Source organism: Sapajus apella, unplaced genomic scaffold, assembly GCF_009761245.1.
Source record: "Sapajus apella isolate SASKATOON/1434 unplaced genomic scaffold, GSC_monkey_1.0 scaffold6, whole genome shotgun sequence".
Taxonomy (NCBI): domain Eukaryota; kingdom Metazoa; phylum Chordata; class Mammalia; order Primates; family Cebidae; genus Sapajus; species Sapajus apella.
In genome coordinates this window covers 17,402,876-17,430,861 of record NW_022436946.1, presented here as the reverse complement: position 1 = coordinate 17,430,861, position 27,986 = coordinate 17,402,876, and the positions used below count along the sequence as shown (strand labels likewise).

Genomic DNA, 27,986 nt, shown 5'->3' with positions numbered 1-27,986 from the left:
TGCTCACAAGCTCAACACCACACAGCCCACTCATCCTTCCTATGAGGTCCTACTCCTTGCCTTCATTTAGTAGAAGGAATCATTCTTGATACAAATCAGCAATGCGTGTATGCGATGAGAAGATCTTCCGACTCAGCATGAGATTCAGTGCCTTTCTAAACCACTGGTAGGAAAACACATAGATGATGGGGTTGCAGGCTGAGTTGAAGTAAGCAAACCAGATAAAGATGTCAAAGACCAGTGGTGGTGTGATAAAGTGAATGAGGCTGTCTACCATCGTGTCTATGGTGAAGGGGAGCCAGCACAAGAGATATATGCCCACAGCAATGCCCAGGGTCTTGGCAGCTTTTCTCTCACGCTTGGCAGCCCCAGCCAGGCTTTTGCTCAATGTGGTAATCTGCTGAGCCTGCCTGGTAGCAACCACAAAGATCTTCACATACAAGCTGATCATAATAAGGCAGGGGACAAAGAACAAAGGGAAGTTTAACCAGCCCCAAAATTTATTGAGAAGCAGCTGGCAACTGCCCACGCAAGGCATCTCTTCCAGCCACTGGCGGAGCCTTGTCTCTACCACATCTGTGTAGAGGAGGAAGGAAGTGTATGCTGCGGGCACCCCCCACCCTGCCAGGATGTACCTGAGGGCCATCCTCACGGTGAACTTGGAGGGATAGAGCAGGGGGTCACAGATGGCACAGTGGCGGTCAATGGAAATGAAACAGAGATGGAAGATGGAGGTGAGGCAGAAGAGGGTGTCCAGGTAGGTGTGCAGGCGGCAGAGGAAGTCCCCAAAGAACCAGCAGCTCTCCACTGAGCGAATGGTGCTGAGGGGCAGCACCAGCAGACCCAGTAACATGTCAGCCAGGGCCAGGGAGAGCAGCAAGAAGTTGGTGGGTGTGTGAAGCGCTTTGAAGTAGGACACAGCAAGTGCCACAAATAAATTCCCTAGCACGGTAATCAGCATGCCTGCTGCACAGGCCAGGTAGATGACCAACTGGATGCCCAGAGGATGTACTGTCCTGGGGCAAGACCCATTCACTTGGTAGCAGAATGCCGCAGGGTGTTCTTGAGCACCTTGAATGAAGACAGCTCTCATTTACGATTTCTGTGCTTCCTCTCTCGGGGAACTGCCCACCTTCTCCACTCGGGGGCGAAAAAAAAAAGTCTGCTAAACAATCACGATATGAAATGAAGAAGAAATGAAAGTACAATTTGGAAGCTAATACGGTGTCCCTGGGTACTGAATCAAATGTGCCCTGAAAGTCAAATGCAGCATGGTATTCAAGGTTTCATAAGAGTTTCTTCTGCCAGCCCTGGTTTATATGACTAGGCACTTTAAAACTAGTGTAGGTGACGGGGGGATGAAGGCAGCAAACCACCTTGCCATGTATGCACCTATGCAACAATCCTGCATGATCTGCACATGTACCCCAGAACCTAAAGTACAAAAAAAAAAACAAAAAACACTAGTGTAGATAGTATTCTTAAAGAAAGAAAAGAAGGATGTAAACTGAATGCTTCCTCAAAGAAACCCTGATTATATCAGTAGATGGTATTAAGTAATAGAGGATGTCTCTTACATTTTTATAAGGTACTTCTGTCAAATGTAAAGTGAAATTTAAAGCAATGATCTGAACCAAGTGACCAATTAATTCTTGTTAATAAATTATTCCTTACAAAAAGTGTAACTTCTAGCTTCTCTCCTTAAGAATTACCTACATTGACAATAAAATCAGCAGATTAAGATTTTTAGTTACATGTCAACTCTTCCCAAGAGAAGAATTCAGCATGCAAATATTAATATTTAAAAGAGCAGAAATTGCTCTACTTTAGTTTTAAATGTTGCACATTTTACGGTGATAACACAAAGTGTTTACACATCTTGATAAAACTACGCTATATGCAAAAGGACTTTATCTACTTAATATCTTCACATAAGTCTGTGAACTATTAACAAAGTCCTAATATATTGAATTCAGGGTTTCTAAGCTACTTACACAGGTAGGAATCAGAATCCCTTCTGGGAAGGAATGTTTCTGGGAGCAGGTGGACATAGGGAGTGTTAGAGTACTCTTCTGTTGGCCATAATGACAGATGTGCCATCAGTTAATGATTTTATACTCTCAATAGAAACTACTCCTCCATGTGCTATGATACAAATAAGCTGTGAAGAGGCACCATGGGACCTAGTTTGCACTATTTGCAAGTCTCAGTTGTTTAAATTTCCTCCTCAATGCAGAGTCACTTACCCTGACAATTAATTAGAGAGAAAATAAAGGCACTGGATGTACATATTCTTTTTTAACTCTTCAGTTCTGGGATGTTTTGAAGGTATTCTTGCCTGCTGATGGTTGCTATATCTTCTCTAATTTCTTTTTTAGGGAGTTGCTTATTTCTCTCCTGCTTTAGGATTATTTGTGTACATTTCTGTCAACATGAGAAATAGTTGAGAATAATTGAGTTTTTTGGTTCATGAAGGGGTGCTTTGTGGCTTCCACACGGGATTGATCATTGTGTGTTTTTTGAGCTCTGTATTTTGTGATGGTGAAAGAAAGCATGGTAAATGAAACAGTTCACCTGAAAGAAGAGTTAAATTCCTGTTTCATCCTTTCCTGGGCCATCGCCTATCCTCTCCCTCTGAATACCCATTGGTAAGAGTATGTATAATTACACCTGTGTAACTTGATTTCATGGGATATTATCAAGGAAAATAACATGTTGAATCATGTTCTTCTTTCTGCCTGTTGATATCTTAGAAGCTGACATGCCTCTTTATAGTTACAGAGAAACCATTTCACAATATCAGTCAAAATAAGTTGTAAAAATGACAGAATGCTAGAGGGGACACCAAATTACATCTGCCAGAGGGGCCTGGAAGAGAAGGTGGGGAGGTCAAAAAGAAGAAAGGAGATTGGTATGCACCTCTCTTTTCTCTACAAATGCAGGGCTAAACCCAGTGTTTTCTAAAGCAAAGCTTCCTATAGCCTGATGACTGCTGGAATCTTGCCTTTTGCCAACTTCGTGTGTGTGGAAATAGATTTCTGGCTCCAGAACTTAATCAGACCAAGGAAGGATATTGCGTTACTCTGTACCTTGAAACCCCTTTAGCTTAAAAGTCATAATCCACGTATAATTGGCTAAGGAGTCCTATGGCTTTATATTTTATTTGATCAAGAACCTGTGAAAAATACAAACAAATGTCTTGCAGCTGGAATAGGATTGAAGAAGAAAAGAGAGAAAAGTTTTTGGGTTTTTTTTATTGTTGTTATTTTTTATTTTTTGAAACAGAGTCTTGCTCTGTATCTCAGGCTGGACTGCAGTGGCACAATCTCGGCTCACTGCAACTTCCGCATCCCAGGTTCAAGCAATTGCCTGCCTCAGCCTCCCGAGTAGCTGGGATTACAAGCACGGGCCACCATGCCTGGCTACTTTTTGTATTTATTTTTAGTAGAGACAGGGTTTCACCACGTTGATCAGAGTGGTCTTGAACTCCTGACCTCAAGATCCACCTGTCTCGGCCTCCCAAAGTGCTGGGGTTACAGGTGTAAGCCAACGTTCTCAGCCAGAGAAGGGTTTTTGGTTCTGAGATAGATTACATCAAACCTACTTAAATGGAATATGTAACACAAATGTATTTGAAAATGCAGAATTTTACAGACTGTTTCTTGATCACACAAGACAAACTATGCATGCTAAAGGATATTCTGTGGGGCACTATTAATAGCAGTAAAAAAATGGAAATAATCTGAATGTTCTCCAGTAGGGGGATGGATTAAACAAACTAGGGTAACTATAGTACAATTCACGCAATAAGGTATTTTGCAATCATTAAAATTAATGATATAGTTCTATCGCTATTGACCAACATATATTCTAGTATGATCTCTAAGTCTCAGATTACTTAACAAACACCACTGTGTCCAGTTTTCCCATCTATTAATTGAATATAACACATTATCTATGTCACCATTTTGTTGTGAGTATTAGCGAGTTAAGATTCATAAAGTGCAGTCTCTGGCATGTAGAAAGCTAAGTTGGGTAGACAAGAGTTTGAATAGATATCTAGTACCGATAACTGTTAACTTTCCCAAGTTATTAGTCACACGAGAGACAAATGGAAAGTAATTGATTAGCCCCTGGACAAACTAAAATTGTAAGAATGCTATGAATAAATCACTCACATAGTGTGACTTTTATCAGCAGCTTTTCTCCTAATACTCAGGTACTAAATCTGTTATGAGACATGGGGAGCAACCCATTTTAGAAGTGGCGCTGTTATTACATGATCATATATATGTTAATGGAAAACTCTAATGGCTCCACCAAAAAACTATTAGAACTAATAAATACATTCAATAAAGCTGCAGGATACATAATCAACCTATAAAAATCAGTGTTTCTACATACTAATAGCAAACTATCTGAAAAAGAAAATCAAGAAAGCAATCCTACTTACAATAGCTACAAAAAATGAAATACCTAGGAATACATGTAATCAAAGAGGTGAAAGATATCTTCAGTAAAAAATATAAAACACTGCTGCAAGAAATTGCAGAGGACACAGATAAATGGAAAGATATTCTATGTTCATGGATTGGAATAATTAATATTGTTAAAATGTTCATGCTACCCAAAGTAATCTACAAATTCAATACAGTCTTATTAAAATACCAGTAACATTTCTCTGATAAATAGAAAAGTAATCCTAAAATTAATATGGAACCACAAAAGACCATGAATAGCCAAAGCAATCTTGAGTAAACAGAACAAATCTGGAGGCATCATGCTACCTGACTTCAAAATATGTTACAAAGCTGTTATAACCCAAGTAGTATGCTACTGGCATTAAAATAGATGCATGTACCAGTGCAAAAGAATAGAGAACACAGAAATAAATCTATGTACTTACAGCCAACTGATTTTTGACAGTCAAGAACACACACTGGAGAAAGGAAAATCCTTTCAATAAATGATACAGGGAAAATGTGATATTCACATGCAGAAAAATGAAATTAGACCCCTATATTTCACAGTATACAAAATCAACTCAAAATGAATTAATATATGTAAGACCTGAAACTACCGCATAGGGGAAACACTTGATGACCTTGGCTTGACCAAAAATTTTTTAGGTAAGAACTCAAAAGCACAGGCAACAAAAGCAAACCTAGACAAATGGGACCGCATCAAACTAAAAAGCTCCTGCGCAACAAAGAAAGCAAACAACAGAATGAAGAGACAACCTGCAGAATGGGAGAAAATACTTGCAAACTCTGCATTTGAAAAGGGGTAAGGAACTTAAGCAGCTCAGTAGTAGAAAAAGCAAATAATCCAATTAAGAAATGGGCAAAACACTGAAACAGACATTTCTTAAAAAAAAATCAAAGACATACAAATGGCCAATAGATACATTAAAAATGCTCAGCATCACTAATTCAAAGGTACTCAACTCTGGGGCCTCAGATTGGTACCAGTTCCTAATCCCTGGGCCATGGACCAGAGTTCCAAAATCCTTTTGGAACAACGAATGGAGGGGGAAGTAGCATATGTCTTATAATGGCACTGATAATGGTACTCGTCTGTGGCCTGCTAGGAACTGGGCTGCCCAGCAGGAGGTGAGCAGTGGCAAGCGAGCATTACCACCTGAGCTCTGCCTCCTCTCAGATCAACGGTGGCATTAGATTCTCATAAGAGCACAAATCCTGTTGTGAACTGTGCATGCGAGGGATCTGGTTGAGTGATCCTTATGGGAATCTAATGCCTGATGGCTTGAGGTGGAGCAGTTTCATCTTGAAACCATCATCTCACAACCCCATTTGTGGAAAAATTATCTTCCACAAAACTGGTCCCTGGTGACAAAAAGGTTGGGGACTGCTGACTAATTATCAGGGATGTGCATATCAAAATCACAATGAGATATCACTTTGTCCCAATTAGCATAGCTATTATTAAAAAATGCAAAAAATAACAAATGCTTGCATGGAGTGAAGAAAGGAGAACACTTATATACTGTTGGTGTGAATATAAATTAATATAGCCATTGTGGATAACAACCTGAAGGTACCTCATAAATTAGAAAATTGAACACCTATATGATCTAGCAATGACACTACTGGGTATTTATCCAAAGGAAATTAAGTCACTATGTTGAAGAGTATCTGCACTCCATGTTTATTGCAGCACTATTCACAATAGCCAAAATTTGGAATCGACCTAAGTGGCCATCAATGGATTAGTGGATTAAAAAATATGGCATGTATACAGAATACTAAATGGCCATTTAAAAAGAATGAAATCCTAATATTGGTAGCAACATGGATAAACCTGGAGGACATTATGTTAAGTGAAACAAGCCAGGCACAGAAAGACAAATATCACAGTCTTAGTCATTGGTGGAATCTAAAAATCTGATCTAATAGAAGGTCACAATAGAATAGTGGTTATCAGAGGCTGGGGAGTGTAGGGAGGAGTGGATGGTAAGGAGAAACTGGTGAATGGGTACTAAGTTACAGTTAGGAGAAACAAGTTCTGGTGTTCTGTTTCTCAGTAGGGTGACTATGATTAACAATATTGTATGTTCAAAACAACTAGAAAAGAGGACTTTGAATGTTCTCACCACAAAGGAATGATAAATGTTTGAAGTGATGAATATGCTAAATATCTTAATTTGGTCATTACACAATGTTTTCGTGCACCCCATTAATATGTACAATTATTACGTGTCAATTTACAATACAATTAAAAGAAGTTACGTTGCTGCTCTAGGAGAGGTTTTTTTGAACAGAAGGGCCTGTGACCCTCCAAGGTAGCACATGAGTAATGGGGATCTAGGAGGCAGTTTCAGAAGAGCAGAGAGGAAGCACAGAGAGGATGGTTGTGAGACTCACGAGAAGAGCATAGGCCCAGGAGTCAGGAACCTCGAATTAATCTCCCGGTGCATTTGACTGAGTCCGACGGCCTTGAGCCATTCTTGGTTCCAGTGTCCTCATATTGCCTTTCCTAGTCTCATTTCCCACTTTGTTCTATTTTCATTTTTTTATAAACGTACTTAAAAAAACAATCTGGTCAATTCTCTTTTTCTTGTATACATTCATGTAAGCCATTCTTAAATCCTTTCGAACAAGGGGAGGAAGTGGATGTAACATGTATCTTATAATGAATTCTTGGAACCAGCATTACAAATTCGAGGAATATATCCCAGGGAGATGATCAAACAAGACAAATTAAGCATGCTAAAGGATATTCTGTGGCGCACTATTAATAGTAGTAAAAAATGGAAATAGCCTGAATGTTCTCCAATAGGGGATGGATTAAACAAACTATGGTAACTATAGTACAATTCACGCAATAAGGTATTTTGCAATCATTAAAATTAATGATATAGTTCTATTGCTGTTGACTAATATATTTATGACAGTTTGCTGAGTAAAACAGACAGATATCAAAAGACAGAAAGCGAAATTAGCAAAATCAATCTCTGTGAGTTCATATATTCAAGGAGAAAGTTGACAGCTGATCTCTGGTTGGTTTTGGAATTACCTCCTTCATTGTATTTTTCTGGAGTACTTGAAGTTTTATTTTGTTCTTTGTAATAAGCCTGTATAACTTTTACCGAAGGGAAAAAAAAAGTCTATATTTGTAGTTCAAGAAAGAAGAATGGGTCTTGGGCGTGCTCAGATATTAAACTTTGTCCCAGGCCCCCTAACCAGTAGCAATATAGTCTTTGTACTATTAGCTGTGCATGAAATCTGCTAGAGAAATACCCCAGACTAAAAATTAGTCTAGATAGCCTAGCTCCTTCTAATTTTGAATACACCCATGCATACTTGGGAAATTTTTATTTTTCATAAGCATTTGAAAATGTTTTATGGAATATTTAGAAATTGTTACTCAATTCTTGTTTATGGTCTGGAGTGTTACTATCAAATTCTAGAAACCAAATTTATTTTCCAATTACCGACAACTTTAACAAAATAAATTATAATGAGACTATGCTAATTATGATAACCTGAGATTATGAAGCCAGATGGAAGTGTTCCTAGTACAAGCTCAAACTGGCACGCCTCACCCAGGCTCAGAGACTCTCTTACTATAGCATGTTGTCTATGGACAGCCTTTGCATGCCTTTGACAGCACACAGGACAGAATAGTTCTTGATTCCTCAAAATCTGTCTGATATGGTTTGGGTCTGTGTCTCTATGTAAATCTCACGTCAAATTGTAACCCTTAGTGTTGGAGGTGGGGCCTGGTGGGAGGGGACTGGATCATGGGGGTAGATTTCCCCTTTGGTGCTGTTCTCTTGAGAGTGAGTTATCATGAGATCTGGTTATTTACAAGCGTGTAGCACCTTCCTCCCGCCTCTTCCGCCTGCTTCAGCCACGTAAGATGTGCCTTTGCTTTCTGCCACAATTGTAAGTTCCCTGAGGCCTCCCCAGCCATGCTTCCTGTAAAGCCTGCAGAACCACGAGCCAATTAAACTTCTTATGTATAAGTTACCCAGCCTCAGGTATTTCATTATAGCAGTGCAAGAATAAAGTAATACACTGTCTTTTCAATCATTCACAGAGATTTTACATTTCCAGTTAGAACTATAAATAAAATTTAAACATGATAAAAAGCTATTAGCAAACTTTCTGAATGAAAATAAAAATAAATTTTCAACAAAACTCACATTTGAATGCATGTATTAGCTCAATCCCTTGTTTCATATTTTAAAACTATTAAGTCTATATAAGGTCTAACCCACTTTTATAAGGAAACATCTTTTCTGTTAAGAAGTGGCTTTTAAAAATCTTTGAGAGAAAAATATTAATAATGTTAAGAATATATTGGCTGTTTCTTGTTTGCAAAGCCCACTGAGCCCCTCAGCAGCAGAGAAGGCTTATTGTTCTTGTTTTGCTGATTAGGAAGGGAAGGCACACAAAGGCAAGGCAAGTTGTCCAAGGTCATTCACTGAGGAATTAGCCAAGTTGGAACTTGGATCTGTTTTACTCCAAAACCCACGCCCTTTCTACTTACTATACCTCAAAAAGATGCAAGTCTTGAACAATCACCTTTCCATCTTTGCAACAATTTCATTCCCTCTTATCCACAAAGAGCTTCTGCTGAGTATCCCTGGGTCTTGTTAGTTGCGTGTTGAAAAGAAGCATGATTAGGTTTTGAAAGCATAGCTCTATGGTGACAGAGATTGGGCTGCGACCATGAAGTGGACCCTACAATGTCTCCTGCAGTGAGATCATTAGACAGACTGTCCAGGAAACCAGTTCCTATTGCCATATATTTTCTTCCAGTCTTCTTCCCTTATATAAGCCAATCGGTTATCTCAAAGGTCATTCAAGAGCCCACAGGGGTCATTTTTATAATGCAGTATGAGAGACTGAAGCAGCTAATACATGGTATATGTAGCTGTTTCCTAGCTTGGTAATAGTCCTAGAGAAGTAGTGTCATCTTGTATTTTATTATGTATTATATTTATACTGAGTTATTTCATTTGCATCTCTTCATTCATAGGTCTGTCTATTAGAACCAGAACATTATAATTTGGTAGGGAGAAAGACAGTTAAAATCTAGTCTTGGGCTCAACATCATTGGTTATAGGATAAATGCAAATCAAAACTACAATAAGATATCATCTCACCGCAGTTAAAATGGCTTATAAAAAATGCTGGTGAGGATGTGGAGAAAAGGGAACCCTCGCACACTATTGGCAGGAATGTAAATTAGTAAAACCACTACAGAGAACAGTTTGGAGGGTCCTGAATAAACTAAAAATAGAGCAACCATAGAATTCAGCAATTCCGCTGCTGGGTAAGTATCAAAACATCTCATGTACCCCGTAAATATACACAACTGCTATGTACCCACAAAAAGTTTTTTTTTAATCAAAAAGATCTAGTATTGAAAATGTTCATCTATCTTAATGCCTCCCACACACTGAATGGACCAAGTCCAGCTTTTTAGCAGAGCACATTAGGTGCTCCCCAGCATCCTTGTGACTTCTCCTAGTTCAGCATGGCTGAACTTTTTCCGTTCCCACACAGATACCTTGCTGTTTCCTTTATTTGACTTATGGTAATGAGTCGTGCTGTGACACCTTAAGCTGAGAACTGCATCACCCGGAATCTCTTTCCGGATTTTATTCCAGGTTAGAGGAATGTTTGTGAGATTTGGAAAGCAGACATGAAGCTGTGGCCATTCTCCTGAGGGTGTTCGCAGGAAGATGCTATGATGGACAGAGAAAGCTGACACGTGTCCTCTCAGCCTCACTCCCTGGCCTAGCTCCACTCCGCTCTCAACTCTCCTTCCTGTCTGCTAACATTGCTAAGCAACAGTGGTCCCAGGTCTACCACTGAATTCCCGGGTAAGGACCACAGAGCTGTAGCTACCCAGGGGCAACAGCTCACCACAAACTTTGCCACACACCCTGTCTTTGCAGTTTCACTTCAGTGGGTGAAAGTACTGGCTCAAGCTTGCTTCCTCATGCTGAACTTGAGGAAGTTGGCTTAGTGACCCCTTCGCTGATGCTCTAACTCCACTTTCCCAGCTTTCCCTTGACTCTAATAGAGGCTCTGGTTCCCTTATCAAACCTGATGCTACAGTCCTTTGGTCAAAAATGCAGGCAGTCTCTCCACAACCCCACGCCAGGCTACATTTTCCTCTGCCATGCTCTCTTGGCTTCTTGTGCTTGGCTCCGTCGTAATACACGTTACCCTGTAGTGTAACTGAGCAGCTAAGGTCTCTCCTATGAAGTCAAAATTCCCTTGAGGCCAGGGTTTACGTTTTATCTATCTCTGAACCACAGGCAATTAGAGCAACACTTAGCACATAGTAGGTTCTCAATAAATGTTCATTGAACTGAGTGGCTTTTAATACAGGGAGCAAGTATCATGGAAGTCACCATTCCCCCCGAGATAATGGCTACTCTGCTCAACTTAGATGAATACTGGGAAGAGGAGATTTGGTTTAGGAATGAAAATGGCTGCTTCACTCTCCTTGGCCTAGCCTAGGAGATGGAGCTATCTCCTAGCACATGGAGCTGTTTTGAGAAACAATTGAGCTAATGTTTATGGACACCCTTGTAAAGTTCCATGTGCGAGGATAACGAATATGTGTACACACACATGCAATGACATGGACACGTCCCAGCATATGTACACAAAGGCTGCCTACATACATAGATCAAAAGTGTATATTGACAGAAAGAATATTTTCCTAAACTCTATATTCATTTATCTTATTTAGTAAGACAGTCCAATTTTAACAAATACTGTAAATCTCATATCAATTCTTTCTGAAAAAGGGTTTAAGCCAAAATCAATAAAATTGGAAGTAACTGCAGCTGTCTGCATTTTTCTCCCCTTCCATGTCACTAGCATGCTGCATAACTCAGGCTTCCCGTATGCCTAGGCTCTCTCCCACTCCCCTAACAAGCATTAACAATCTCAAGAGAGATTTAGATTAAACTCAGGCCAGGCGCAGTGGCTCACACCTGTTATCCCAGCACTTTGGGAGGCCGTGGCAGGAAGATGACAAGGTCAAGAGTTCAAGACCAGCCTGGCCAACATAGTGAAACCCCTTCTCTACTAAAAATACAAAAATTAGCCTTAGCCAGGCATGGTGGCGTGTGCCTGCAGTCCCAGCTACTAGGGAGGCTGAGGCAGGAGCATCACTTGAACCCGGGATATGGAGGTTGCAGTGAGCCCAGATTGTGCCACTGCACTCCATCCTCCATCTTGGGCAACAGGCTGAGACTTCGTCTCAAAAAAAAATAATAAAAAAATAAGAAAGATTTAGATAAACTCAGATATACATGGCTGTCAATGATTGCGGAAACCAACTTTGCTTTTGCATCTGATGTTTTCAAGTTAAAGTGAGAAAATCTCCACATGATTTAAGCCAAAGGAGTAAAATTCTAGATCTGTAATTTGGAATCTCAGGAGTCAGCAAGGCTTGGGAGAGATTCTTTTTATTGGAGTTGTCTTTCTCAAAAGCCCCAAAAAGGACCACTTCAGTAGCTTTAGTATACCTGGAAGGCTAGCTCTATGACTCCTACCTAGATGTTCATTACGCCACCGAGAAATATCTCCTTATCCAGTCAATCCATGCCGGTACTTGTGTGGAGAAGGGGCATCAAAGATTCCCCACCAGAAAAGAGTCCTATTGAATGAGGAACACAGCCTAAGCATGGGCAGGAAACAGGCTTATGGTGGAAGAGTCAGGGTGGAAGATCCAGCCTGTGACAATCATCCTCAATGCCTTGCGGAACCAAGGATAAAACATGCCATATATAATGGGATTGAAAGTGGAGTTGAAATAGCCTAGCCACAGGAAGACATTGTACAGATCTTTAGGGGTTGTAAAATTAATGAAAGGATCTGTGATTGTCAAGACAAAGAAGGGCAGCCAGCATAACACAAACACTCCCATGACTATGCCTAAGGTCCTCGTGGCCTTGCTTTCTTTTTTAAAGGATGCCTTTTTTTTGCTTTCTGACCCAGCCTGTTTAGTCCTAGAACCTGTGCTGATTTGCTTAGCATGCTTCCTGGCTACTGTAAAAATGTGTATGTAAATTCCCACCATGATTGTCCCAGGGAGAAAGAAAGCTATAAAGGAGGCCAGTACCCCCCAGAGCTTATTAAATATTAACACACACAAACCTGTGCAGTCAATGGCTGCAATGAACTCTTCTGCACCAATTATGTTTAGTTTTGAGAATACCAGGACAAAGGCAAAAAGGATGGGGATGGACCAACTGATGAGCAGAAAGAGTTCTATGACAGGGATCGTAATTCTGGTGACATATTGCAACGGGTCGCAAACTGCATAGTAGCGGTCAACGGAGATGAAGCAGAGGTGAAAAATGGAGGTGGTGCAGAGCATGATGTCGCAGCAGCTGTGGACTTTGCAAAAGAAGTCTCCAAAATACCAGCAAGACTCGATGGATCTGATCATACTGAAAGGCATGACCACACAGCTCAGCAAAAAGTCAGTGGTGGCCATGGAGAGGATCAAGAAGTTGGTCGGGGAGTGGAGCTGCTTGAAGTGGGCAATGGAAATGATCACGACCATGTTGCCCAGCATGGTCATCACTATAGCCCCAATCATGACCAGGTACATGGCCCAGACACTCGGCACTGGCCTCACATTTCTAAGGCACGAATTGTTAACTGAGCTAAAGCAAAATTGTACTGCTGAGGGATTCCGAGGGTCAGGAAGATTCATTGTCTTTGTCTCGTGGGTGCTATGAATCTTGTTCAAAAGGGCTGTGTTCCTCTCAGTTCTGTGTAAGAAAGACACAGTAAAGCAATACAAATCACCAGTAGCACAAACTAAGTGCTGCATGTACAATCCAATTACAAATTCCCTACTGACCAGAAGCACTGTTTCCCAAAACTTTGCATGCATAGACATCACCTAGGAATCGTTTTAAAAACACAGATTCTGATTCTGGGGTAGGGCTGAGAGTCTGCATCCAAGCTCTCAGAAGATGCCAGTGTTGTTAGTCCAAGGACCACTCCTTGAATAGGAAGGGGCTAAAGAAAACTGGATTGCTATTAGGTCATCATCCTCCCAGTAATACAGGTGAGTGCATGTTCCAGTTGCCCCAATATTAACCTCACTCAGGACTCCACATCCGCAGGCAGATTGAGATTTTCCTGTCCCACTTACATTGGATATTTTTTAAACAATAAAAGCCCCTCAAGGATGACCAAAAACTGTGGAAGTATTATTTAATGTTTAGCTTTACAATAATTATGACCTGAAGATTATGCTGATGCTTCTTTTTTAACTTTATGTGTGAGCATTTGCCAGTAATGCTTTCCATCCTGCCACTTATGACATGCTGTTCAATTAAGGAAACATTTCTGTCTCCAATGCAGAGAATGACATAGTTTTTAGAGTTTGAGTTGTATTATGGCAAACTAAAAATATACTAAGGATCACAAAGTTATACATGAATAACCAAAAATATAAAGAAAAAATCCACAAATAACAGATTCTATAAATCTGTGGCTTATCTTCTTTCATTTAGCAGCTGTATTCATGAATTCAAATTCAAATTGAGGTCCTCTCCCACTGTCTTTGTCTTACATTTGTAACAAATGTGGTATGTGTGAGTCCTCATTGTTTAATCTATCATTTTGTGTCATTAATGCTGCTGCCCTTATAATATGAAAATAGTAGGAATGACCCTCCCAGAGTATGACATGGTTTGATTCGTTTTTCCAGTGCCAGAGCTGGATGTGCAATTCTGGGGACCAAAGCGATCTAAGGCCAGTCAAAATGGACTTTGGCCTGAGAATAGGTTAAAAACTCAGTGGTCTTTTGGGAAAATGAACCCATAAGCACAACCTCACCAGATTTAATTGAAAAAGACATTAATAAAAATACAAGCATCTTTAAAAATACTATTTTCACTATTTGCTATAATAGCTTAGCAATTATTTCCAATATCTGTGTATTATTTGAAATGCTAACTTTATGACATATTTTATTTGCTCTGGATATAGTAATTTGATTTCTCAATTTTTTCTTTAGAGTTTTTTTTTAAAAATACCAGTCACATGTTAAACAATTAAGTTGTACTTGAAAAACCAAGCCATAGAGAAATAAAATGTAAAAAGAACAAAGATGTGTTCAGCTCCTTTATAAAGTGCAGACTAGCAATCAGAATACACAGAATACATTGTTTGATTACTTGCCACTTTGGTTCCAAAGCTCTAAAGTCTGCAAATAATCAAATCTTAATATCTAAGACTTTATTTAATAAGGTAAATTTAGCTTGCTCTTTATCTCCTTTGCATTTGTAATTTAAAAACTTTTCCTCAATTCTTTTTCAATTCTTTTAAAAATCAATCTTTAAGATAGCTAACAACTACAAAGTCACTTCAGCATTTGCCATTATATATTCATAAACAGAACATTGCCCATACAAAATTTTACGTTTCATTATATAGTTTTTAAAATTTTAAATTCCATGTTTGAAAACCTAATCACTGAAAGAATATAGTTTAACCTCCTTGGTTTGTTCAGTGAATTATTTATTTATTTGGAAAACATGGCATGAAACAATTTCTAGAAATTAACAGTGTTCTCTCATATGTTACAGGTGCATATACTAGAGAAATGGTTCAACATTTAAGTGTGAGATTAAGACAAGAAGATAGGGTAAGACACACACACATATTTTAAAAATTATTACGTGGGTGAATTGTTAAGGTAATGTCAAAGATAAAAATAATTTCAAACTCCCATCTTAAGCCTTGGCAAAAAGTTAGGAAAACAAGTAACTAAATGCAAATATGACTGCTGGCTTGCTGATTTGCTAAAGGGAAATGATTATGAAATTAAATCAAATTGGAGTTTTGTTTATTATTTAAAACTTAACAGAACAGAGATTCCTTTTCTTTAGAGATTCGCCTTCAGAAAAGATGGATATGGTATTTTTAAAAAAACAAATAAAATAAAGTTAAACTCTTTATGGCATCTCACTTTTATCATGGAATATTATTGTGACTTTTTCTCTTTTTAACAGTGACATTTCCCCAAGCATCAGCAACAAAGCTCTAAGTTAATTACAACATGGCAAACAACCACCTATGGAAATTATTAGTTATTTCTTCTAGGAGGTAGAAAGAACCATTTATTGACAATTCTGGAGAGAAGAGTAAGAATTGCATAGTTTTTTAGTTCAAATGTAGTTCTTTAAGAAAGAAGACTATAGACTAATAAAGCATAAACAAGAACTCTGAAATAATTTTGAAAATGTAAACAGTTATTGGCATTTCAAGGAAAAGGGTATTTATGGAATAGTTTTTTCTCCAGTACTAGAACGCTGAAAGTATATTAGTGTATACGTATTTCCCTCAAATAAGAAGGGGGAAACATAGCTCAACTAGTTCAGCAATGCATTGTAAATAAAAGGAAAAAAACTAGGAGAGGACATATCACATCTGCTTTACCAGGCACGATTTTTCTCTTACTGGTTACGTAGCCTAAACGCTCGACTTCTGCAGCCATTTTCACAAAAATAATGATTTTATCTTACTTTGATATATCTTACCCATACCAATAGTGGCATAAGTGAGGGAAATTATTGGTAAATTAGATTTAAGAAAGATTTGCCGTGGGTTTTCCCTTCATTGTTTCTTTCAAATCTCAGTAATTTAAAAAAGATTACCCAGATTTATTTTTATGGTTCAGTATTTTAAGAGGGATATCTTTCAACATGCAAAAATAGCAAACAAAGAAAATAAACCTATCTGATTTAATATTCTCCTTTGGCTTGTCAAAATTTGGCTAATTAGGTTGGTGAAATTAACACGATTGGAAGGTGAGTTATCCATTATGCTACAGTTTCTTACCAAGCAAGTTTGCACTGTGTTCTCTTGTTGTCTGCCCTGCTCATTTCCTAGGAACTTGGGGCCACACTATTATAGGTAGGCTCCTAGCAGGCTGTGCTGTTACCATTATTTATGCCTAAAATATGCCTCTTGGGGCAGTGTCCTATATCCTGCTTTTGACAAGCGTGTCTTTTCACAACCTTCAGTGTGCTGCCAGCAAGAGATTATACTGAGTCACCAGAGAAATGGCCCTCAGAGGGAGCATCAATTCTGTACAACCATTGCTATGACCTCAGAGGGACATCACAGACTAGCCTTACACAAGGCCAAAGATAGGAAGAATGAAAAAGTGGGAAGGAAGGGAGGAAGAGAGGAAGGAAAGAAGGGCAGGAGAGAGGAAAAAGAAAATTTAGTTGAAATCCAACCCATGCTCCATCCACTTATGACCAAATGCTAGCTAATGCATTCATTCCATGAAGTCTTTAATCTCTAGTGAAAGTTTAACTCATTTATATCTTTTCTTTTTCCTACCATGCACAAGTCAGTGATATTCCTTCATACTGCAGTTCTTTTAAGTTGATAATTTTTCAGATAAAGGTCCTAGCCAAAGCTAAATGCAAAACAAAGGTTTCAACACAATTGGATGAAAAGAGTACTCTTCATCACCGTGAGGGTATTTTCATGATTACTGGGGAAGACATTTCTGTTAGTGTGCCATAATTCCAGACACTAAGCTTCAAGGAGTTTCCATTGGTAATTTTATTATTCATCAACACCACAAAGTTTTTTTACTTAAATAATATACAACACTTTGGAGAACAGCAAAGCTTTTTTATTTTTATTTATTTTTTTTTTTGACAGAATCCCTCTCTGTTGCCCAGGCTGGAGTGCAGTGGCATGATCTTGGCTCACTGCAACCTCCACCTCCCAGGCTCAAGCAAGTCTCCTGCCTCAGCCTCCAAGTAGCTGAGATTACAGGCGCCTAACACCATGGCCAGCTAATTTTTGTATTTTTAGTAGAGACAGGGTTTCAGTTTCACCATGTTGGCTATGCTGATCTTGAACTCCTGACCTCAGGTGATCTGCCCACCTCAGCCTACCGAAGTGCTGGGATTACAGGCATGAGCCACCACTGCGCCAGACCCAAAGCTTGTTCTTATAGAAATAGAAACAAATTATTCATATTTAAATCAGCTGGTAAGGACTAACTTTATTATATCCTCTGAGGATATTCTTCATGAAATTAAATGCCTTTGTGAATGGGGATGGCTGGAAGATGTTGGATTTCCTTTATATACTCAACTTGGTTTATTAAACTTTTCTTTCCAAATTTCTGTCCTAATTACTTCATAGTATATTTTTATAAATTTGGATTGCTTTAGTCAGGGGCCAGTCAGGAGAGTAGAAAGGAATAATTTTTATCTCAACAGAAAGAAATTAATTTAGAAAATTATTTTAAAATACATTTGAAAACTTAAAGACCAAAAAGCATTTGTAAACAAACAAAAAATAAACCAAAACAAACCCTGCTGAGGTCACTACTAATAGTAACTGTAGGAGGCATCCACCCCTCTAGACTGGGGAAAGAAGTAGTGGTTGGATTATCAGAACCTAGAAGCACAGAACAGGGGCCCTTCAGAATGTGTTCTGACTTCTGAGGTAAGGATGCTACCCGGCTACAGCTGGTTCCTCGGGAGCTTGGAAAGAGTCCTCTTATAGAGGCAAATTATTATTGTTATTGTTGTTGTTGTTTAAATTATTTTCCATAAAGAGTTGGTTCATTATTGTTTACAGTTTGAGAATAATGTAAACATTTACATGCCTTGCTTGAGGGAGAAGGTCTATTAATGGTTTTACATATTTGACCAGGTCCAGGTCCAGGAAACAACTAACTGTTTCAATGGTATTTGGCTAAATAAAATGATTTTGCATGAAGATGACTCCTCAATTCTCTCCCAGCCTGACAGCTTAATGCACAGGCTCTGAGCTCACCAACAGGCCACCAGGGGGAGCTGCTCTGACAGCAGTGCTGGAGCTCCACGGAGAACAAATGACTCCTGGAATTCCAGGATTTCCTGATTTCTAAAAGTAGGAACAACAAAGGTTAATTTGTAAAAGGAAAAAAAGTTACATGCTTTGGACATGAAAAAGACATGGTCTTTCCTTGTGATAACCATACAAGTAAACCACTCTTAACTGCTCATCCCCAAAGAAGAAGAAAGTAATATAGAATAAAGGTAAAAGAACAAAGTAAATAAAGGGTAAAGTAAAAAAAAAAAAAAAGAGAGAGAGAGAGAGAGAAGGAAGAAGGAAGAAAGGAAGGAAGGAAGGAAGGGAGAGAGACAAGGAAAGAAAGGAAAAAAAACACACCAACCAGACTAACAGGTACTCATAAACTGAAGTCTTGAATTTTTAATAGGATTTTTTCTCATACACTAAATAAGAAATAAATCTGAATTAAATGCAAAATTCAAATGATTTAAATAACATTACTTTTACTTTATTGACCGAAAGCCTTGCAAAGCATATATTCATTTGTCCACATGTTTGATTTTCTCTCATCAGAATGCAGATGGCTGGAGGACGGAGTTTAATTCCGGTTTACCATTGCGTTCTGTTCTATATCCCCCTTGGTGAGCAGCAAGAAATATATATTGCATTCAATTACAGAAGAAGCAGTGATATAATACAAGAATCTTGTATTGTTTTTTAAAAATGCTTGTATTTTTATTAATGTCTTTTTCAATTAGATATGGTGAGGACGTGCTTCTGTGATTGAATGCAATACATATCAAAAGAATCCAACAACCACAGAATTTACTGATGCATTCCCATAAAGAAATATGTTTGTGGATATTTATTGTAACATTATTTGTTGTAGCAAAAGATCAGAAACAGTAGGGATCTAGTTAAATAAATTAGGATACTTCCAAATAATAGAATCTTCTGTAGACTTTTCAAAAACTTTGGCAGGTCTATGTTTACTGACATAAAATGAACCTCTAATATGTGACAGTATGTAAAACAACCAAGATTCAAATTAGCATATATAATATTGATAATGTTTAAGAAAATTTAACATGTTAAAATATTTACAATAACTTTGTAATTACCACTTAGAATATATTATTAAATAATTGATCTAGACATAATTTTTAAGTTGAAAGGCACAAGAGAAGTTTAATATGTTTATGAAAGATATTATAGTTTTAGGAATCTTCAAATTCACTGTATTTGTAAGTCATTAAGTTTATAATTTAAGTATTATAGAAGATTTTATGTGTCTAATAATTAAATCATCAATAAGAAAACTTGAGTGTTTTAATAAATTCAAATAAAATATTAAGGGAATTCAATTCACTAGTCTGTAACTGCCACTTAAAAGGTGTTAAAAGTTGCTAAATTTGCATACAGAATAACTTCTGTTTATAAGTTATAATTATAAGTTAAATAAAAGTTACATGTTAAGTAAAATTTTAGAAGAGCTAGATTTTTCGATATCATTTTATAAATGAAATATTAGTTACAAAAGCCAAAATTACCTTGAAGTATCTTTTCTTTCTTTCTTTCTTTTTTTTTTTTTGAAATGGAGTCTTGCTCTATTGGCCAGGCTGGAGTGCAGTGGCACAATCTCTGCTCACTGCAACATCTGCTTCCCTGGTTCAAGTGATTCTCCTGCCTCAGCCTCCTGAGTAGCTGGGACTACAGGTGTGCACCACCATGCCCAGCTAATTTTTGTATTTTTAGTTGAGATGGGGTTTCACCATGTTTACCAGCATGGTCTCGATCTGCTAATCTCATGATCTGCCTGCCTCAGCCTCCCAAAGTACTGGAATTACAGGTTGAGCCACTGTGCCTGGCCAACATATCTTTTCTATACACAAAAAGAACACAGAAGACTCAAACTGACAAACTGATCTTAAAAATAAAATGAGAAATTAGCCAAATGGAAGAGGAAGGTGACTAGCTCCCCACATAGGGCAAATGGGGTGAAGACTGAGGTGGCAGTGATTACTTCAGAGGCGTGTGCTGCAGGGAGGAGGGATTTGATGTGGAAGGACAAACAAGACCAAGTTGAGTACGTGCAAAACTTGATGCACCTTTGGGAAGAATTTCAGAACTTTATCTGAGAGCAATGAAAAGCCACCTTCATCAGGCCCAACAGGAAACAGATGGCACAGTCAACCTGGGTGATTGAGGAGAGTTTAATAAAGGACCATTTACTAGGGTGTGGTGTCAGCAGTGTTTGAGGAAACCAGCAAAAAGCAGTCTCATAGCCAGGGGCAGCAATAGCAGGAACCACTACTCCAGCTAGACCAGAAGTGGCAGGGGAAGGAGGCAGTCAAGGGAATTCGGAGAGGATGACTGCATGGAGAGGGGCTCCCGGTGGCCTTTCCTAGAGGAACACAACCAGCCCCAGGGCAACATGGCAGAAAGGATGCCTGGGATAAGTACCCGATTTCACCCTCCTTCCACCAGCTGATCTCCTGCAGGAGCTTTCCAATGGTAAAATGTCATCTGAAACCCCACGCATGAGAGCTCCTTAATCCAGTTTGTACAGGGAGGGGCCTTGTGATTGCTGGCCAATCATGGAGACATATCATGAGGATTAAGATGCTAGAGAAACAGGAATCAGAAAGTCATTTCAAGTGTAAACCCCAAAGTAAATAATCACAAAGGTAAAAGCTCAAATTGCTTATGGTAATTCATAATCAACCTGGTTCTTCTATGGAAAAGTCTTTGTAGAGAGCCTAAAAGTATCAGAAAATAACTGAATAATTTATAAAATGATGGTTAACAATTCTCCCAAGACAAATGATAAGGCGGGCAGTTGACAATAGAGGCCAACCTTAAGGCACACTTTCTTCATGGGCCCACAGGCCACAACAATTTTCCTTTTCCTGAAGTCCTAGAGTGGTATCAGATAGGAACCAAAACCACTAACACTTTTTAAAAACTTCTTATATTGCTTTTTAATTGTCTCATGTATGTAAATTCAGGCCAGCCTATTCTGAACTATATTTTATATTTCTTTTGTACATTTTTCCCCACCAGTCAGCGGTGAGTGTGGATTGGAAGTGAGTTAACAATTAACAAATTAACAAGCAATTGATTTACTGGTCAAAGGTAGTGAATGTACCCCTTGTGTAGGTTTTAGTACACTTACCGAGATTACTGAAATTTAATAGTATTATGTTTGCAGTGATCTGGGGATTTAAGGTATGTGCTGCAAGTCAAAATAATAACAACCTCATATGCAATATTATATTCACTTTTGTAACAGCTTTTTATTAATGTGCTTCAGGAAACAAATTTGCAGTTGTTGAATGGGAGCAAAATATTTTTCCTGACACTATGTACTTGAGGGCTTTCTGAAACCATGGATAAAAGAAGCCATGAATGAGAGGGTTGCAAGTAGAGTTGAAGTACCCGAGCCACACTAAAAGATCCAGTATTATTACGGGAGTGGAGTAGTCTAGGTACGGGTCAATCAGAACAGCAAGAAAACAGGGCAACCAGCAAGCTAGAAACACCCCCATTACTATACCCAGGGTCTTTGCTGCTTTCCTGTCCTTTTTCTTGGATAAGTGTTTTTTCACTTCCCCCCTTGTGTTTTCAGGCATATGGCTGATGGCGCGAGCATGCTGTTTGGAAACAATAAAGATTTTGCCATAAATACCAACCATGATGGAGCCAGGGGTAAAGAAACACGTAGTGAACAATATGGTCCCCCAAAATTTGTTGAAAGCAAGGGCACAGAAATCGAAGCAAGCAACAAGTATCTTATAGCTCTGCATACCGGTAACGTTGGCCTCAGATAGAACTAAACCAAAAGAAAAAAGAGCAGGGACTGACCAGCAAAATGCCAGCAGTCGCTTTATGGTGGAGCTTGTCATTGTGGTTGTGTAATGTAGAGGGTAACACACAGCACAAAATCGGTCCATAGCAATGGAACAGAGGTGAAAAATGGAGGTCAGGCTGAGCATCATGTCAAAGCTTGTGTGGAATTTACAAAAGCCATCCCCAAAGTACCAGCAGCTCTCCACTGATCGCACCATGCTGTATGGCATAATGACAAAACCCAGCAGAAAGTCCGTGGTTGCCATGGAGAGGATCAGAAAGTTTGTGGGAGAGTGAAGCTGTCTGAAATGTGATATGGAAACCATTATAACCAAGTTGCCAAAAATAGTTATAACCGTGGCTCCAGACATAACCGAATACATTATCACCCGGACATGAAAAGAGCGGTTGATGGGAGGACAGGATTTATTTCCAAATTTTGGACAACTGGATAGGTCTTCGGGAATATAAGTTAGATCCATGGTGATTTATCACTTGAAATTCCTTTCCAGGAGGATGAGTCACTGTTTCTTCTCTTCTTAAAATGATCCCAGTGAATTTCAGCTCCTAACAGTACAAGAGTTTTCAAAGTTATCTGCTATTAATTCACTTCAATTGTAATTTATTTAAATATTTTAAATTATATTAACTGTGTTTGCTTTCTGAGTTACTTGCTGCATTAGAAGAATGAAAATTTTCAACTGTTTGTTCTTTCCTGTGTTATTCTATTTAATTCTATTTCATCCATCTATCCATCTATGTTGGATAGATGGATGGATAGATGGATGAAATAGAAATATCTATTGTCTGATTTATTCCTGGTAAAGAATTGGGAGATTTTCAAGAATTTTTGGTCAACGTTCACTTTGACCAGCCACATTCCTAGAAACTCTTTTCTTGCATCATAAAAAATACATAATACACCAAAGCCAAGTGAAATACCAAAGCTTTTCTTTTGGCATTCTTCTGATAATTTGAAATCTTCATTTGTGAACAGTGTGCTAATGTTTTTATAAATGGCATATTGCTGCTGAAGCATGCAGTACCATGAAACATGGCTTTTCTACGTGGCTTTCAACAGCCATGTGGCCGTAGGTTAAACCATGCACCTGGGTCAATGGTTCACAGCTTCTTTGTTTGCTACACTCTCTACCTGTCCTACCCTCTGCCCTCCTCTCCTGTCTTCTACTCGTCATTCTCCTTCCCTGTGTTTCCTAAGTCTTATAGCTTCTCTGAGATTCTAAACATTGAAGCCATGTCACATGTTCCATCCCTGAGAGACTCATAAGGATTGCAAATTCTACACTGACAGACTCAGTTACTCAAATCTCACATGACTCCTTTTGGTTACCATGGGCTGAATAAAGGAGGGAGGAAAAATTGCGTAAATAAAAACTTCCAATACATTGTCATGTGTGCTTTGCTATTGGCTTTGGAATACACATCACCCTGAAAAGCCATTCCCTAGCAGCCTCAAGAGAAGCTTGACACTGTGCCTAAAACAAAGCACAGAGTCTGCTTGGTGGGCCACAGAAAAGCAGGCCCACCTCCATGGTTGCCATGGAGAGGATCAGAACATTTGTGGGAGAGTGAAGCTGTTTAAAATGTGATATGGAAACCATTATAACCAAGTTTCCAAAAATAGTGATAACCGTGGCTCCCGCCATGGCTAAATAGCCATAAAAAAGAATGAAATCTTGTCATTTGCAACAGCATGAGTGTAACTGGAGGACATTGTGTTAGGATATAGTCGTAGTGCCCAGGCATAGAACGACAAATATTTCATGTTCTCACTTATTTAGGGAGCTAAAAACAAAAAAAGCATTGAATTCATGAGGATAGGGAGTAGGATGATGGTTATCAGAGGCTGGAAGGGATAATGGGGAGAGGGGCTTAAAGAGGGAATGGTTAATGGATACAAAAATACAGTTAGAATGAATACAATCTAGTATTAACTAGCACATTAGGGTGATTATAGTTGATAAAGCATTAATAGAACTAAAAGAGTAGAATTGGAATATTCCTCACACAAAAGAAATAATAAATGCTTGAGAGAATGGATTCCCCACTTACTCTGATTTTACCATTACACATTGTTTGCCTGTATCAAAACATCACAGGTACCCCATTAATATGTACAACTATTATGTATCCATAGTAATTAAAAAAATTTTTAAAGGAAAAGCTGATGGGGTTCAGGAGAGGGTACCTCAAAATATGGCACCTTAGTATTTGAAGAAATAGCAGAAGCAAGTTTACTCTGACCTTCTCCAATGTCTTCCCTGAGGCAGACCCTAAAAGAATGATCTAGTCTTCTCCTAAAATAGGCCATAAGACCCTCTCGTGTCCTATACTCGGAGGAAAAGAATGTCACACAGAGACACCAAGAGAATCTAACAAATAGGCCTTGTTAAGTTAGCCCCCAGTTTATTACTATTACATCATATTCTTTTGTCATATTTTCGCATGACTGTTGACAAAAATACACAGTTTCAGCCGATGCATGGTGGCTCATGCCTGCAATCCCATCACTTTGGGAGGCCAAGATGGCTGGATCATGAGGTCAGGTGATCGAGACCATCCTGGCCAACATGGTGAAACCTTGTCTTTACTAAAAATACAAAAATCAGCTGGGCATGGTGGTATGCACCTGTAATCCTAGCTACTCAGGAGACTAAGGCAGGAGAATTGCTAGAACCTGGGAGGCAGAGATTGCAGTGAGGTGAGATCGTACCACTGCACTCCAGCCTAGCAGCAGAGTGAGACTCTGTCTCAAAAAAGAAAAAAAATAAATACACAGTTTTTCCTGTTTTGAGGCGGTATTCATTTTTGAAGTCTCCTGTGTCACGCAAAATTTATATTAAATAAATATGTGTGCTTTTCTTTTGTTAAAAATGACATCGAGGATATGTTTCTGTCCACCACAGTCCTCCACTCCTCATTGCCTCTCTTTATTCTTTAGGACCTAGAGCTAACACTAGCAATTATTTCTCTTGCTATAGGTCAGAAAATTATGCTAATTTTTATATAATTCATTAAAAACTGATCTTAAGCCACAAACTCTCAAACATACATTCCATTTTTATAACTTTCAGAATTATTCTTAGTCTAAAAGTAAATTTCAACTAAAGAGGAGATTTCTGTTCATTTTTATTAAACTTGTTAAAATGAAGACAACAGGGTAACAGCACAATTTCATGAGTAATTTTAATAATTTGGACTAGCATCTTATTACAAATGTATACATGGGATGTGTGCTATTATAGAAAAGATAAATAAGAATTTGACATTTATAGAAATCCATAATGTTGATTTTTTCTGGTTAATTCTTTAATATAAACCATAATGAATATTATGAATGTATATAATGAAGCCATTTCAGGATTTACAATAAGTAGACAATATTCAAAGGTAACACTAAAACTGAAGATAAAGAGAAGGCAAATATTTCTCTTATAAATCTACTTTATAATGATATATAGTAGTTTATACATCCTAATGTCAAAAAGTAAACATATTATCTATCATATAAATGACGTATTTATCCTAAATCACTCACAGTTCACCAGTAAGTCTTACAAAAGCACATGGCACTTGGCAATGGGCAGAGATGATGCCTTGAAAATATTTTCTTCTAAAAAGCAGCTGGGAATGGGAAAAACATTTTAATTGACAGAAAATACACACACAGAACAGCAAGAGCAACTTCTATTTCAGAGAGAAAGGGAAGAAAGGAGAGTGAAAATGAAAACTAAAATGTTTGTGTTATAATTAGCTATAAGCTATAGCATTATGCAAAAACTAGCAGAAAAGAAGAATCTCTACTAAAACAAAATATCAGAGAATCCTTTGGTAGAGGGGTGGGCAAGAGGAATTATTCTAAATAAATCTTTCACCAAGACTATGTTTGCTTTTTTTTGGTAGATAAAAGGAAAAGAGTCTGGGAAAACACACCTTGGCTAGAACAACAGACCACGGTCTTGCATGTATGTGATAAGTGTGTCTTTTCAGCCTGTGTTTTCAGGGAAACCCTGGCTGCAGCCTGTTCTCCCTTCAGTCTGCATTACTTCAGCCACCTTTAGCCATTGTAGTCCCTTTGTTGTCATACAAGTGCCCACTCCAATGCTTGGACAACTCCCTTTCCTCCATCCAATTGCCATTCCTTCATCTCTAACCACTTCAGGGCTCAGCACAAATATCATTTCCATCCAGAAGACTCTCTCAGTTGACGTTAATCTAACTACAGACCATCAGGCTGGCCGAAGTTCTCTGGACAGGTGGTTCCACTCCCTTATCTTACAGGTGACCACGATTTCAAATACCTATGTTTTCTTCTTCTAGTACATTGCCTTCTCCTAACTTTAAATTACTTGGGAAGTGACACAACATCCAATTAACCTGCTAACCCTTGCAACACTTAACACAGAGCCATATACATGGCAGGTTACCAGTACCTGCTTGTTGAATTAAGTGGAAAGAAGTTCATTCTAACACATTCTGAAAACCTAGTTAATGGACAGGTGTCTTATCTCATGGTATTAGGGATATGTGGTTTGGGAAAGATTAAAATACTAGGAAAATGGCAAATGTTATTTATAAGATAGCTAATAAACCCTCTCTGTACATATTAGCAAGATACCTATGTTATTTTTACGCCCACTGAATTTGAGAAGAACTGTTCTAGAGAGACTGCATTTTCAGTTTGTGCGCTCCTTGTATCTGAAATGAGAGAATAGTTTTGAGAAACAGAAAGCAAGTGAATATCTTGCTATCTTTACTTAAGAAGTAAATACTTCTTGCAAGGGGATATAAAAATAAAATACGTAGTATCGGATTTAAGCAGTATGTAACAAGTATTTCTATTATTGATATATAATGCCGAAGAGGAAAGTACATTTTGGCATATAACTATATTTACTGAATCATGTCTTGCATAGTTCTTATACTTTGCAAAAGTATTTTATATGCCACTACATAGAAATTTACCAACCTTGTCAAACGAATTTTGATGGAAAATTTAAGACCTTTCTTTCACCAGAATATCATAATAATTATATTTTAGTTAAAACCTATGTTCTCAGTTGCAACCCATTTCAACAATTTCTGATTCTTTATAAAATACAACTATCACTATTCAATTATTTTGAAGAAGAGAATAAATCAGCAATAATTTAAAAATAATAGAACATTTCCAATTCTTTTGATTGACCCGGTACCTTTCCTTTCCTGAAAACTTAGTTGTGAATCATTGACCTTCTTCTGGTGGCTTTGCAGGTATGATATCAGGAAATTCTGGAAAGTTTAGTGTAGAGTGTTAAGATACCTGATTCATATATAAGTTTGCTTCTGCTGTCAAGAGAATTGGAGTAGAGAACTCAGATCCATGAGCTTCCAGACAGGCACTAACTGTGGATCCCAGTGGGGTTGCTCTTTCGCTCTTTTAACTTTCTTAAGGGATATTGAAATATCCTATTTGTTTTTAATGGCTCTGTTTTATTTTCCCCAAATAAAAGACAATTTTATATGTGATTTCATGGTCATTCTAGAAAGATTAGGTACAAAAGTTTCTATATATTGAAAATACACAGACATGTGGGCTCAATTAAATGCTGGCTAATATCCAAGGAAGGAATAATTGCCTGAATCAGCAAAGGTTTCTGATTACACTTTGATTCCTGAATGTATTGATTCCTGAATGAGAAGATATTGGGGTGGGAGAGAGTTTTTACTCTTACTTCAGTGATTTGTACAAGTTTGAATTTTGAAAATCTTTATTTAAAAAAAAGTCCAGTTAAAATGATACAA

At 38.2% G+C, this 27,986-nt stretch overlaps 3 protein-coding genes across 3 annotated transcripts; all 3 read right to left on the bottom strand.

Annotated features, from left to right (window-relative positions):
* Positions 1-18: 18 nt before the first annotated feature.
* Positions 19-1,136, bottom strand: TAAR5 (trace amine associated receptor 5). The gene has a single exon (XM_032274454.1). It carries the CDS (start codon positions 1,091-1,093, stop codon positions 80-82), a length of 1,014 nt encoding a protein of 337 aa, XP_032130345.1. The 5' UTR covers positions 1,094-1,136; the 3' UTR covers positions 19-79.
* Positions 1,137-12,174: 11,038 nt separating this feature from the next.
* Positions 12,175-13,218, bottom strand: LOC116549023 (trace amine-associated receptor 4-like). Its single transcript, XM_032274453.1, has one exon. It carries the CDS (start codon positions 13,216-13,218, stop codon positions 12,175-12,177), a length of 1,044 nt encoding a protein of 347 aa, XP_032130344.1.
* Positions 13,219-21,615: 8,397 nt separating this feature from the next.
* Positions 21,616-22,683, bottom strand: LOC116549022 (trace amine-associated receptor 3). The gene has a single exon (XM_032274452.1). The coding sequence runs from the start codon at positions 22,661-22,663 to the stop codon at positions 21,632-21,634; it is 1,032 nt and encodes a 343-aa protein (XP_032130343.1). The 5' UTR covers positions 22,664-22,683; the 3' UTR covers positions 21,616-21,631.
* Positions 22,684-27,986: the final 5,303 nt, after the last annotated feature.

Excerpts from the sequence above, each read along its gene's own strand:
- LOC116549022 (XM_032274452.1), bottom strand. The coding sequence starts at position 22,663 with ATGGATCTAACTTATATTCCCGAAGACCTATCCAGTTGTCCAAAATTT.
- LOC116549023 (XM_032274453.1), bottom strand. The coding sequence starts at position 13,218 with ATGAATCTTCCTGACCCTCGGAATCCCTCAGCAGTACAATTTTGCTTT.
- TAAR5 (XM_032274454.1), bottom strand. The coding sequence starts at position 1,093 with ATGAGAGCTGTCTTCATTCAAGGTGCTCAAGAACACCCTGCGGCATTC.